This window comes from Sebastes fasciatus, chromosome 1, assembly GCF_043250625.1.
Source record: "Sebastes fasciatus isolate fSebFas1 chromosome 1, fSebFas1.pri, whole genome shotgun sequence".
Classification (NCBI taxonomy): domain Eukaryota; kingdom Metazoa; phylum Chordata; class Actinopteri; order Perciformes; family Sebastidae; genus Sebastes; species Sebastes fasciatus.
Genome location: NC_133795.1, coordinates 6610084 through 6624746, shown reverse-complemented (window position 1 = coordinate 6624746; position 14663 = coordinate 6610084). Strand labels below are relative to the sequence as shown.

General features: G+C 37.1%; 1 protein-coding gene across 4 annotated transcripts; it reads left to right on the top strand.

Moving 5' to 3' along the window:
• Positions 1 to 1370: 1370 nt before the first annotated feature.
• Positions 1371 to 14276, top strand: tfe3b (transcription factor binding to IGHM enhancer 3b). Of its 4 annotated transcripts, none has more exons than XM_074654616.1 (10): positions 1371 to 1556; positions 1731 to 1891; positions 5778 to 6003; positions 6779 to 7003; positions 7492 to 7587; positions 8365 to 8476; positions 8590 to 8646; positions 9072 to 9150; positions 9334 to 9481; positions 11279 to 14276. In XM_074654616.1, exons 3-10 carry the CDS (start codon positions 5812 to 5814, stop codon positions 11696 to 11698), a joined length of 1329 nt encoding a protein of 442 aa, XP_074510717.1. In that variant the 5' UTR covers positions 1371 to 1556; positions 1731 to 1891; positions 5778 to 5811; the 3' UTR covers positions 11699 to 14276. The 4 variants fall into 4 exon arrangements, with proteins under 4 accessions (XP_074510717.1, XP_074510562.1, XP_074510633.1 ...); XM_074654461.1 differs by having other exon boundaries at positions 1372 to 1556; positions 9316 to 9481; XM_074654532.1 differs by lacking the exon at positions 1731 to 1891 and having other exon boundaries at positions 1372 to 1556.
• The last annotated feature ends 387 nt before the right edge of the window (positions 14277 to 14663 follow it).

The window sequence follows — 14663 nt, the reverse complement described above, 5'->3', positions numbered from 1 at the left end:
AATACTAGTGTTTATCTATATAAATAACTAGTGTGTTTATCTATATAAATACTACAGTGTGTTTATCTATATAAATACTACAGTGTGTTTATCTATATAAATACTACAGTGTTTATGTTATTTTATAAATACTACAGTGTGTTTATATAAATAACTACAGTGTGTTTATCTATATAAATAACTACAGTGTGTTTATGTATATAAATACTAGTGTGTTTATCTATATAAATACTACAGTGTTTGTTATTTTATAAATACTACAGTGTTTATGTTATTTTATAAATACTACAGTGTTTATCTATATAAATAACTACAGTGTTTATCTATATAAATACTAGTGTTTATCTATATAAATACTAGTGTGTTTATCTATATAAATACTACAGTGTTTATCTATATAAATAACTACAGTGTTTATCTATATAAATACTACAGTGTTTATATAAATACTAGTGTGTTTATCTATATAAATACTAGTGTTTATATAAATACTACAGTGTTTATATAAATACTAGTGTTTATCTATATAAATACTACAGTGTTTATCTATATAAATAACTACAGTGTGTTTATGTATATAAATACTACAGTGTGTTTATCTATATAAATACTAGTGTTTATGTTATTTTATAAATACTACAGTGTTTATGTTATTATATAAATACTAGTGTTTATCTATATAAATAACTAGTGTGTTTATCTATATAAATACTACAGTGTGTTTATCTATATAAATACTACAGTGTGTATCTATATAAATACTACAGTGTTTATGTTATTTTATAAATACTAGTGTGTTTATATAAATAACTAGTGTGTTTATCTATATAAATAACTACAGTGTGTTTATGTATATAAATACTACAGTGTGTTTATCTATATAAATACTACAGTGTTTGTTATTTTATAAATACTACAGTGTTTATGTTATTTTATAAATACTACAGTGTTTATCTATATAAATACTACAGTGTGTTTATCTATATAAATACTACAGTGTGTTTATCTATATAAATACTACAGTGTTTATGTTATTTTATAAATACTAGTGTGTTTATATAAATAACTACAGTGTGTTTATCTATATAAATACTACAGTGTTTGTTATTTTATAAATACTACAGTGTTTATGTTATTATATAAATACTACAGTGTGTTTATGTTATTATATAAATACTACAGTGTTTATGTTATTTTATAAATACTACAGTGTTTATGTTATTATATAAATACTACAGTGTTTATGTTATTTTATAAATACTACAGTGTTTATGTTATTTTATAAATACTACAGTGTTTGTTATTATATAAATACTACAGTGTGTTTATGTTATTTTGTACCTCAGGTATGTTGCAACCTCTTAACCAACCACATCCGGGTCATTACTGAGTGATGACCTCAGCCCGTCGGCCCAGATAAACAACCCTGTTCAGCCTGGACCTACCGCGACGGCTAACGACCGTTAACGACGAGCCGAGACTCTAACGATGGCAAAGAAACCGGAGGACACCGGAGATTTATGGCTTTGATTACGTTAAACACATCTAATCCAACAGTACGTCTTGAATCTTTCCTCTAATATGAGCTAGTTAGCATGAAGTTAGCTGTTTTGGGGGGAAGCTAACGGATGCTAGTTAGCTTAGCTTAGCTTAACTGCTACTTCCTATTTTTACTTCCCTGACAGCAGCTGCTGAAACAGGACTGATCTCAACAGCTAACTCTCCTCCAGCTGCTGAAACACGACTGATCTCAACAGCTAACTCTCCTCCAGCTGCTGAAACACGACTGATCTCAACAGCTAACTCTCCTCCAGCTGCTGAAACACGACTGATCTCAACAGCTAACTCTCCTCCAGCTGCTGACTAGTCACTGAAGTAAAGCTTCAGCCTTGTAAATACTAGCTAGACCAGGGGTCAGCAACCTTTACTATCAACAGAGACATTTAATCAAAATAAAAACAAAAACATTCTGGAGCTGCAAAACGTTTGATCATTGTGATGACGGTAACAGTTTATAGTCTATAAGTCTAATGCGGTGAGGGCCACATGCAAATGTGCGACAGAGTTTTAGGGCCACATTGAGGGGAAAAACATCTGAGATTTTAAGAATAAAGTCATAATATTACGAGAAAAAAAAGTCCAAATATAACCTGAATCAAGTCAGAAGATTACGAGAAAAAAGTTGTAATATTACGAGAATAAAGTCGTAATTTAACGAGAAAAAAGTTGTAATATTACGAGAATAAAGTCATAACTTTACGAGAAAAAAGTTGTAATATTACGAGAATAAAGTCATAACTACGAAAAAAAAGTCGTAATATTACAAGAATAAAGTCATGACTTTACGAGAAAAAAGTTGTAATATTACGAGAATAAAGTCATAACTTTACGAGAAAAAAGTTGTAATATTACGAGAATAAAGTCATAACTTTACGAGAATAAAGTCGTAATTTAACGAGAAAAAAGTCGTAATATTACAAGAATAAAGTCGGAATTTAACAAGAAAAAAGTTATAATATTACGAGAATAAAGTCATAACTTTACGAGAAAAAAAGTAATATTACGAGAATAAGGTCATAATTTTACGAAAATAAAGTCATTACGAGAAAAAAGTTGTAATATGAGAATAAAGTTATAATATTACGAGAATAAAGTCAACTTTACTAGAAAAACAGTCGTAATATTACGAGAATAAAGTCATATTGCGAGAAAAAAAGTAATATTACGAGAGAAAAAAGTAATAATATTACGAGAATAAAGCCATAACTTTACGAGAAAAAAAGAAAATAACTACTCTAACTCTAAATTACTACTTTATAATATTGACTTTATTCTCATAATACTACGACTTTTTTTCTCATAAACTTGTGATTTTATTTTCATAATATTACAACTTATTTTCTCATGAATTTATGACTTTTTTCTCCTCATATTATGACTTTATTCTCGAAATATCAGATTTATTTATTTTTGTTTCCTTAATGTGGCCCTAATACCCCGTCCTACTGTCGTACCATAGACCTACAACAATGATAGATGAAAATGTAAACAATAAACAGTTATTCATTTCCACTTTTAAAGATCCACAGGGAGCCACTGGAGAGGAGCTAAAGAGCCTCATGTGTCTCTGGAGCTGCAGGTTGCAGACCCCTGATCTAGTTTTAGCATTAGCTAGTTGAGTTGGGCCCGTTAGCAGCACTGAGCTGTCAAGTGAACTCTGCCATCATGACGCCAGATTATAGCTCACTAAAAATAGAGATTGCGAAAACTGCTTAAAGTAAGCTGGCTAGCCATGTTATGTATATCACTGAACTCACAATTCTACCCCTACATTAATACAGCATGGAGTAATTCAGCTTTATTGTATTCACTATATGGTATGTTGTGATTCTGCTTGGGGACATAAATAACGGCTCCTTCAGCCTGTGTCAACTTGTTTTCACATAAACTAACTGACCCACAGGAGGAAACAATACTCACAGACAAGTTATGTGCACTCTCTCTTGTACACAACTTGTAATGACTTGTTTTGAATTGTGTGCCTGCATTTGTTGTGGAAACGTAGTGAGTCAGTGCTTTAATTAATTTTCCTCAGAGAGGGTGAATATGATGAAAAGTCCTCGTGTGTAAAGTCTGAAATCCGTGAGGAGTAAAGTAACTAATCCAGCTCTTAGTGAGATCCTGAAGAGGTCTTTATGAGTCCACACCACCTCAGAGGAAGGCAAAGAAAGAGAGACACTTACTTAATTCATACCTGTGTTACACAGAACATGGATAGATAGATAGGTAGATAGGTAGATAGATGTACTTTATTGATCCCAAATTGGGAAATTTGTGTGTTACAGCACCAGACAATGCACAGCAACAGTAAATACACAATACATATACATATCAACACTAGAGATTATATCTATAGCATACACAATGTATTGAATATATTAGAAAACAATATAAATATACCAGACTACTACAACTAGCTTAGAAAATATAATATATGAACATAGAATAACAATAACATACTATATACAATAGCAAAGTGTGCAATGACAAACTATACATTAGCAAAGTGTGCAAGTTACAATTTTTATTTTAAAATTAAATTAAATGACGTAGTTAACCAATGTGCACAATCCACATGTGCAAGATTATTACAGGACTAAAACAGAATAGAGTGTGGTTGAAACAGAAACTATAAAGCTGAGAGTGAGGTGTTACTGCTTTAGGCAGGAAATATTTCCTGTATCAGTCCTTGATACAGTGAAGCTGAATCAGTCCGTTAGAGAAAGAGCTCCGCCGTCTGTCCAGTAGGTGGTGGAGAGGGTGGTCAGGATAATCCATGATGGATAACAGTCTGTTCGTTGTCCTCCTCTCCACCACAACGTCAAAAGTGTAAAATGTTACCCCGCTGTACCTGTGCAATAATGTGACAGAAAGCCATGCAGAAAACATACAAAATTATTAAACATAAATGTATCTTAATATATTTAAGATATATATTCACATAACTCTAAAAGAAAAGCAAAAGATAGGTATAGTGGGGTCACATTGTCAGTGTTGCTGACTCTCTGCACTCACAGGTTTCGGTGGTTATAGATTTTTGTGCAACACCGGGAAAAGGGAGGACTGATATTGGCCCTGATGTGATCAACTTGATTGAAAAAGACAGTAGGATTTTTTCACAATCAGTACAATAGGTGGAGAGGGCTTTACAAGCTGATTGATGGTGTTGAGCAAGATTGATTGATTGTGCAGGTTAGCAGAGAATAGAGAAATAATGATCTGATTTGTCCAGATTATATCATAAGCCTTTAATTAGTACTTAACAACTTATTTTCGAACTTTTATTAAGAAAATACAAAATTTCCAATGGAAATGATGTAGATACCAACGGTGGAAGTAACATCTGGATAGGCCTCCAACGCTTCATCACTAGAACAGAAAACTTTTGTGGATGATTATAAGGTTTGAGCTGTATAATAACTACGGTATGAAAAGTGGTCTTTTTTTGCTCTTCGTACAACGTCAATAACTCTTACCGTAGCATTTATATGCGGTGCGTTTACATTGCAGTCAGTACAGGATAGATGGCTCACAAATGACACACAGAAATCAAAAAAGGTGTACTTTCTGCACGCTAAACGCCTTGCGCATTATCGTGGAATTTAACCGGGAGACCAGCGTTCGAGACCGTTGTTGACCATTGTTTTGTTTTGTAAGTTACAACGTTTGTCACGTGTTTTCCATATCTGTTATGTTGTTTCTGTACGGGTTTGATTTAGTTTACGTACTTAGTTTAAGCCCAGCCATGACATTTTTCCAAAACCTAACTAAGTGGATTTCTTGCCTATACCTAACTGCGGATGTTTGCGTGGCGTACAAATGACACACGAAAAGGTTAAAATGCGTACTCATGACACGCAGAATGTCTATTTAATGTTGGTCACACAACTCTACACACGACAAACAGCGATATCCCTCTGAGAATAACTAATAATAATTCATGTTGAATATGAATAATGTATAATGTTGTGGGACTATTCCTTATTTCACAGGCTATTTGGGGATTTATACTTTATTATTACATACTTACATACAAAATAAATAAAAATTAAGCATTCGAAAACTGATTTGGAGGTCGATTACCATGGCAATGGTCGCAGCTTCGTAGCAATCGGGTCAGACTCAGCCCTAATAATAACACAATAACATTACATACTTTGAAAGACTACTGGTATTACCTATTGATAATGCTCCTTTGTTCTGTGTTTGTTTTCCAGCTCCATCCCTAGATCTTGATCGCTCTCTTCAGCCATGTCGTCTCGTGTGTTGCTGCGGCAGCAGCTGATGCGAGAACAAGCCCAGGAGCAGGAGAGACGCGAGGCCCAGCAGCAGGCCTCTGCCTCTCAGCTCCGGGCCTCTGACTCCACTCCTGCCATCTCTGTCACACTGCCCCCAAATGCTGCCCGGCCTCCTCCAGCACAGGTGCCTGTGGAGGTGCTGAAAGTAAGAGCGTCCTGTTTGTTTGCTCATTAATTGTGTTCTTTATTTAGTGAAGTCTGCATATCTCAGAACTAGGGCTGTCATTTTATCGAAATATTTAATCACTATCAATTGCAAATGAATTGCACGTATTTATCAGTTCAAAATGTACCTTAAAGGGAGATTTGTCAAGTATTTAATACTTTTATCAACATGGGAGTGAGCAAATATGCTGCTTAATGCAAACGTATGTATATATTTATTATTGGAAATCAATTAACAACCAAAAACAATGAAATATTGTCCACAAACCCTCACAGGTACTGCATTTAGCATAAGAAATATGCTCAAATCATAGCTGACTTGACTATGACTTGCCCAAAACTGCATGTGATTATCATAAAGTGGGCATGTCTGTAAAGGGGAGACTTGTGGGTACCCATAGAACCCATTGTCATTCACATATCTTGAGGTCAGAGGTCAAGGGACCCCTTTGAAAATGGCCCTGCCAGTTTTTCCTCACCAAAATTTAGCGTAAGTTTGGAGCGTTATTTAGCCTCCTTCGCGACAAGCTAGTATGACATGGTTGGTACCGATGGATTCCTTAGGTTTTTCTAGTTTGATTTGATACCAGTATCTTCACTCAAGCTTTAAGCTACAACCTAAAAATCGCAAGTTACATTAATCCGTTAAAGAAATTAGTGGTGTTAAAACAAAATTGCGTTAACACGTTATTATCGCATTAACTTTGGCAGCCCTACTCAGAGCTTTAACCCTTAACACCTCTTTAAATGTTCAGGTACAGACCCACTTGGAGAACCCCACCAAGTACCACATCCAGCAGGCCCAGAGGCAGCAGGTGAAGCAGTACCTCTCCACCACTCTGGGCAACAACGCGGTTACACAGACCATGGGTCTGTCCCCTGTGCCGCAGTCCAGTTCTGCCCCTGAAGCTGCTCATACGGCCAGCAGTGCCCCCAACAGTCCTATGGCTCTTCTCAACATCGGCTCCAACAAGGAGGAAGTATGTGAAATTCCTGTTTTGATACCAGTATTTTAACTTCTCTTGTGTGGGTTTGGTTTGCTGGTACAGCAGGTTGCACAACCTTGTCAATTAGTTGCCTTTCTGCAGAATTACAGTGCAATTTTGAAGAAGTTAAATGTCTAACCTTCTGCTCACTTTGTAGCTTAATTACTTTTTGTTTGCTCTGCAGTGATGTGTTCGAAGGTCCCACTGCACTGATGCATGCCTTATGTCATCATACCCTTGTTAGCCTGTTGTCACAATAAGATGTTAAATACTGCACCTACAGTTTAACCATGCCAGCACTTCTCTTGCACACACCCCTCTTTGAAATCAGGCCTCTTTAGTTAAATTGGTTTAAATGTTCAGCCTTAACAGAGCATACTTAAAGATTGTTTTAGATTACAAAGCACACTATGTTAATTACTCTGACACATTAAACCCTGAGGACTTTACTGACTGTGTTTTCTCTCATCTGCTTTATCTAGATTGACGACGTGATCGACGACATCATTAGTCTTGAATCCAGTTTTAATGACGACATCATTTCGTTGATTGACTCAGGTCTTCAGTTGCCCAGCACGGTACGAAGAACAATGTATTTATTTAACCATGAATACTTCCTTTTAACAGTTTCCTCTACAGTTCACTGGTTCTTCTTTCAATGTAAAGTGATAGGATAACACTGTGGGTTTCAGGTCTATCCCACTAACTTTTCATACCCAAAGTGTTTTTTCTGTGAATGGACGGTCTCTTTTATGTGAGGAATTCTGAAGTCGTAGGAGTCAATATATACTTTTGGCACTCAGTTACTATTCGTCACAAAAGTGCTGCCTGGGCGGGGTAAAGGTATCAGAGGATACAAGACAGGGAGAAGTGAGACAGAGTGGATTGTACTCATAAAATAGTACATTGTAGCTGCCAGGTTAACAACTAAGTGGTCAGATAGAAAGAAAGAGCTTGCAAACATTTTTGCCGCAAAACAAAAAATGAGGATTATGGTGATGCTGTTGGAAGAAAAGAAAAAGAAGCACAGTGAGGTAAATGTTTTTGTGATTTTTGAAATAGCACTAGTAGGTATTGTTGTCCAGCTTTAATATGCAAGAATGGGATATTAAATGGTTGGATTTTGTGCTTTATCCTTAAACAGCATAGGTTGATTAAAATGTATTTTTAAAATGTAGTTGTTATACCTGTGATTGCTCTGTGCAACATGTGGTAGAATTTATCTGAATCTATGAATTTTGTTGTTTTTAACTTTCTAAGCAGAGATGGGGAAGACCTACTTTTTACATATGTGCTTCTAGGTTTATGGTCATCAGTGAACATTTATAACATATATCTTTTTCTTTTTCCTGTAGCTCCCAGGGAATCTGTTGGATATTTACAATAGCCCTGGAATGGCAGCAACTACTTTCACTGTCAGCAACTCCTGTCCTGCTGATCTTCCAAAAGTTAAAAGGGAAATTACTGGTAACTAACTTTTATAAACATGTCTTGACTTTTTTAGTGTTCAGAAGATTTTTTTTTTTTTTTTAAGTTTAATGTTATTTAGTTGTATGTTACATTATGACTTTGTCTTTCAGATGCAGATGTCAAAGCAATAATGAAAGAAAGGCAGAAGAAAGACAACCATAACCTCAGTGAGTCCAGCTTTATTTCAACCATTTTGAGCACTGTGTTGAATGTGAATGCCGTAACATGTTGTTGCTGTATCGAAGTTGTGAAAAGTGTGCTTATATTCACATGAATGTCCTGAATATAAAATTACTAAGTGATTAAGGATTTAGTCAGTCGGAGTTTTACAGGTTTAATGCATGCACATGGAAATAATCTAGGGTTTTGAGTTTACCAGAGGTTTTCATTAGTCCCCCCATTTCAGGAAACGTGACATAGAGTGCCTTGATTCAAAATCATAATATCCCACTCCAGGTGATATGCTCTGTTGCCTGTTTGATCTTTTTAACTGTAACATGTCCATGTATATCAAACAATGCCTGCTTAGTTATTGTTGAAGGTAAACTTAAGTTCTTTCCCTCTCTGCCTTGTCGTTCTTGCTCGTCTACAGTTGAGAGGAGGCGGAGATTCAACATCAATGACCGTATAAAGGAGCTGGGTACTCTAATCCCCAAGTCAAATGAACAACCGTAAGTGCAGTCTGATTTTTCAGGATGTAAATTTTCGATTACGAAATTATAGTATTTGTTTTTTAAGAATTGAGTCCCTGCAACTGTTGTATAGTAAAAATCTTTTTTTTTTCTCTTTTTGTTGTGTTTTTTTTTCTTCACTGCCTCTACAATATACGTTTACTGACATCACAATGATGTCAGCGAAATGCGCTGGAACAAAGGCACCATACTGAAAGCCTCAGTAGACTACATCAGGAAGTTGCAGAAGGAGCAACAGAGAGCCAAGGATATCGATATGCGTCAGAAAAAGCTGGAGCATGCAAACCACAGTCTAATGATACGCATCCAGGTGAGCATTTGTCGGCCAGAGGGCGGCATATCCAAGACTTGAAATACAGCAGCTATGCATCGCTTGACTAGTTGTGGTAGTTTTGGACCACTAGTGGCACTCCACAGTGATGAGTAGATCCCCACATTGCTTGTTTCTCGTACTTGACTACATGCAAGCCACGGGCCTAGTTGATACACGTTTCTGCAGACTACAGAGATGAAAAAAGCGAATGTGTGGTGGGAATCTGTGTTCCGTTTCAAAGATTCATTTTTCCTAAGTTGTTATTGCTAAAGTTAGCATGAAGCATGCAAGCCTGTCTCCATGCAGACTTTACATATTTTGAACCTAATTAATATTTGGCAGTAAAAATTATTTTAGGACATTTTTACTTAACATCTCATCTGTTGATAGCTTGACCTGCAGGTCTTTTGTGTTGGTAAACTGATCTGAAATTTTCCTCAAAAACTAGTCATGTCTTATTGAATGAGAGGAGCTGTATGATAGTCATGCAATCCCACATATGGACAGTTCACAATAATGCACCATAAAGCAGCGGCGTGCCAATGTAGAAGGAATAAAAGGAGATCGCTAGCCAATGAAAACTGTTCTTAAAAATGTAGAATAATAAAACCACATTTGTTTTCCAGAAAAAGTACACTATGCAAGATCTGTGTTAGTGGCATGTAGGGCTGCACAATTACGGCCAAAAAGATAAATAAAATTATTTTAATCAATATTGTGGACCTGATTATTATCACATTTAAATAAATAGAGCACTGCTTTCACTTCCATGTTGTGCTACATTCCTGCTAATGTACAAATCTTTGCATCAAAATAAGACCTTATTAATGAATCTCCTCGAAGCAATTGTGCCCTAACTTTTTAAAATTAAATTCCAAAATTAAATCAGCAGAGCACTGCTTTCACTTTCACTTTCACTACATTCCTGCTAATTAACAAGTATTTGCATCAAAATAAGAAGGAATGACAGTAACAGCTCCCCAAAAGTGAAGCCAAAACATCTCGATCGCCCCCCCTGGTGGCTGGCTAGTTAGTTTAGGGAGCGCTTGATTTGATATGCAGCAGAGCTTTCTGTGAGCGGAGCACACATTTTAAGCGTCAATATCGCAGTCGATCATGTTCATTTAATTGTGGGAAGCCAAAATCGTGATTGCGATTAATATTCGATTAATTATGCAGCCCTAGTGGCACGGCCTAACGACAGTAAAGCTTAACAATCAGCCCCAAATGTGGTGATGTTTCAGTCCAAGGAATGTGCAATTTACTTTCATTAGTTCTTGACATTGTCTTGGTTAATCCCTCGCTGCCACTTTGGATCACCAAAGTTTCAGCGTTATCAATTGGTGTTATTGTAGAAAAGACAACCGGATCGCTTTCCGTTTTCCTCAGAGCGTTGCAACTACCATCAACTCAGGACACACTGCATTTTGTTGTCCATAGTTACTTCGGTTGTTCCACCATCCCTCATTTGGGAATAGTAACTGCAAAGAACTTATATTGATACTCTTTGGTAACTTTGGGGATAGCTACCAGGGAAAACAAAAGCACCATCCTATATAGGCATCCATATAGGGAGCCAGTTTAAATGTCAATGGTGTCATTATTCTACATTATTATTATTATTGTGCAATCAACGTTTACTTCATAAGGATGAGTTGAAGCAAAAAACTTGTCTATTGCCACTTTAAGGTATTGTTTATTGTAGGGAAATGACGTGCAAAATGCATAAACAGTAATAATATTTTCAGTCGTTCCAGGACAACTGAATGTAAAATGTGCTGCTGTTCTTTTCAGGAACTGGAAATGCAGGCGCGGCTCCACGGCTTGAGCCCTGATCCCTCTCTGCTCCATCAGCAGCAGGTCCCACAGAGCATCCCCTCTCTGCCTCCCGGTGCAGAAGGAGTCTCCTCCCAAAACCTCCTCAGTCTGGGCGTCGGGCAGCCTCTGCCAGCCTCCTTCCTGTCCCCGCCCTCCTCGGACTCTCCTGCTGGAGTCACTATCAGCAGCCCTCTGGACCTGGGCAGCCTGAGCTTCGCCGAGCTAGACGACGTCTCCGCCTCAGCACTCTACACTGACGTGGGCTTGGGAGACATTCTTATGGACGACGGGTGCACACTTTCTCCAGATAGGATGCCGCTCTTTTCTCCTTTGTCACCAGGTGCCTCTAAAACCAGCAGTCGCAGGAGCAGCCTTGAAATGGACGAGGACTTGTGATGACCTCAGAGACTGTCTGTAGGGACAAGAATGTCAGGAAGTGCAGTCTATCCTTAAATAAGTCTATTTATAGGACTGTAGAATCGAACTTAGAAGAGCAACAATAGCTAACGTTAAGATCAAAACTAACAGGAGAAAGTACGTTCTTCTTTATTTTATTCTTGCCATACAGACCGAATTATTATTGTTCCAGTTTTGAGCTGGTCAGATGATCATGTCTGGGTTTATAAATGCAATCTTATTAAAAAATAAAATATTGTATAATAGGGGCATGGACTTAGCATTAAGAGAGAATACATTCTTAAATAGTTTTTAAGATTTTCTTCAGAGATTTAAGAGGGATATAAAGTTTGCTTGAATTTATTATGTGCTCATTTTTAGGGAAGAAAGCTGTGAGGTTTCTTTTTCACAACAACACTGGCATAACAAACTGATTAAGAGATGCCAACATACAGTGTATTTTGTTTTTTTTTCAACTGACTGGAATCAGGGTTTGTTAATAGCAGTCGCATGCTCATCCATGTTGGGTTGTTTCACCAGCAGCAGCAGAAGGGATCTTTGTAAGGTGAATTGGCACATTGTGAAATATTTACTGCATATTGTATATAAGAATATTTTATTTTGAGCAATTGTATTGCACCTTATTTTATGGCAGTCTATGCATTTTATGAGAGCTTTTTGTCTGTTTTTATTACTATCACACACAGTGGACAGCTAATGCCCAGTTTGCATGTATTTGTAATAAAAAAAGCAATGGAAAATCACTTGCTGCTGCAGCTAGTTAGCCAAAGCAGGACTTCTTCCAGAGTAGCTACAAATTACAAATCAGCATTTTATTTTTTGAATATATTCACTCAGTCAGAAATGCAAGACAGTATGAGAACAATTTTATCTTTTTACAATAGTACTGTAGCTCATTACATTAGTTCTTTTGATACCTGAATAATAGTTTGATAAGTAGTTTCTCCTGACTAATATCTGTGTTGTCAGTGACTGTTTGTCTCTGTTAACCTCGGTGGTCACTGAGTGATTTTACTGGTTAGCATGTTCTACCAAGATTGTGGCTTTTTTTTTTTTTGACGATCAAAAGTGATGTATCCAGTAATGCATTATTGCTCATTGTAGTATGAATTCAGAGGGCGTTGACCTTCTTTTAAACCAACCACTAGCCTCACGTCTGTAATGATAAGGTATAACTGTTTGTTGTGTGAAAACCTGCAATGCAAATTATTATTCAATAAAATAGCCACAAAGTTTAGAAAGGCATTTAATTTGTCAGATGCTTAACGCGACCTTATTTACAGTTAATGAATGTGTGTTTGAAAAAGTACCTGCATAAGTGTAGTTTTTTTTAACACTGATGCACTGTTTGTTTTTTTCCTCCAACACAACCTATAAGTTATTTGATATACATTTTAAACTACTCAGAAGCCAAAAACATCTTTACTTTTTGGTGGTTTGATGGTTACAGTGATTTTAAGTTGTCCTCTCCTCGTTACTCAGAACTTGTGTACTTTGTTTTTCAGCTAAAAGCAGCTTTACTCCATAGCTCAGTGCTAATAATTGCATTGCTGCACCCGATTTGACTGTTATAAGGCCAATAAATAGCCGTTTATCAGTCGCTATAAGCACCATGGACTTGGGTCATTACACCTACTGCGTTGTAAAAATGAAAGTGATACTTAAAAGCAGCACGTTCTAACATGTAAAACTGAATGAAACCTCACAAAAAGACTTCTTTAGAATTAAGCTAAAAAAACAGTTAGGTTTAGGCAATACAACTACAACTTCTTTAGGTTTAGACAACAAAACCACCAACTTCTTTAGGATTAGGCAACAAAACTACCTATTAATGTTTAGGCTAAAGAAAAAACAAGTTTTAGCAATAAAACTACCAACTTCTTTAGGTTTAGGCAAAAAAACCTACAACTTTATTAGGTTTAGGCAATAAAACTACAACTTCTTTAGGTTTAATCAACAAAACTACAACTTCTTTAGGTTTAGGCAAAAAAAAACGTAGTTAAGTTTGGGGAAAAACATTGTGTTTTGAGTTAAAATAACTACGAACAAAAAGACCGCTACACATTGTTGATTTCACACGGGATGTGAATTCCAGTCTCCTGGGTGATAATCTTGCGTTTTGTGTCCCATCCATCGACCCCGTCCTCCACCCTTTATGGAGTTTCACGCTGTCTGTACTACAGCGCCTGACTTCCGCTTCTGCTCCTGTCATAATTACTACGGTCACTAGAGGTCGCTGTTGTCTTCTTTTATACCTTCTTTCGGTGATCTACCATGTGAATATATGACAAAACCTACTAGTAGGTGTAGCAGGCCCGTATTGACCCACATCTATGGGGCTTATAGCGACTGATAAGGCCTATTTAATAGCCTGACGATAAGATTAAGTACCAATGGTCAGCTTTTTCCACTCATACTCTCCACAATATTAACCACGTCTTACCCTGACATATATTTGATTGCTAACATTGACTGTTGACCATAAACAGGTAGCATCTGTGTCTTGTCCCTACAAGTTGGCTTTCGGAAGATTTTAACAAATAAATGATTCCCATTGGCTCGTGTCTGGATGTGGTTATTTTACTCGCAGCCCATATTAGTGGTAAAGCATCTGAGAGATCTCCATGGCGAGGTCCAGGCACTCTGTGGCCTGAAGGCAGATGTCGCAGGCGGAACACTCGCACAGGAAGCGTTGAACGCCCAGACACCCGCAGAGGTCACAGCGGTGGGTGACGTCCAGGAGAGGCTGCAGGGTGGCCGCGGGCTCGCAGCCGCACAGCGATGAGCACAGCGACGAGCACAGCCACCAAACACACTCGTTACACCCTCTCATCATGGCCAGTAAGCAGTCCAGTGGGTGACAGAAGAGGCAGGCCATAAGGATCGCAGCACAGAGGTCTCGGGGAAGGAAACGAGGAACGCTTCAATTCAAGGAAAAAGCATT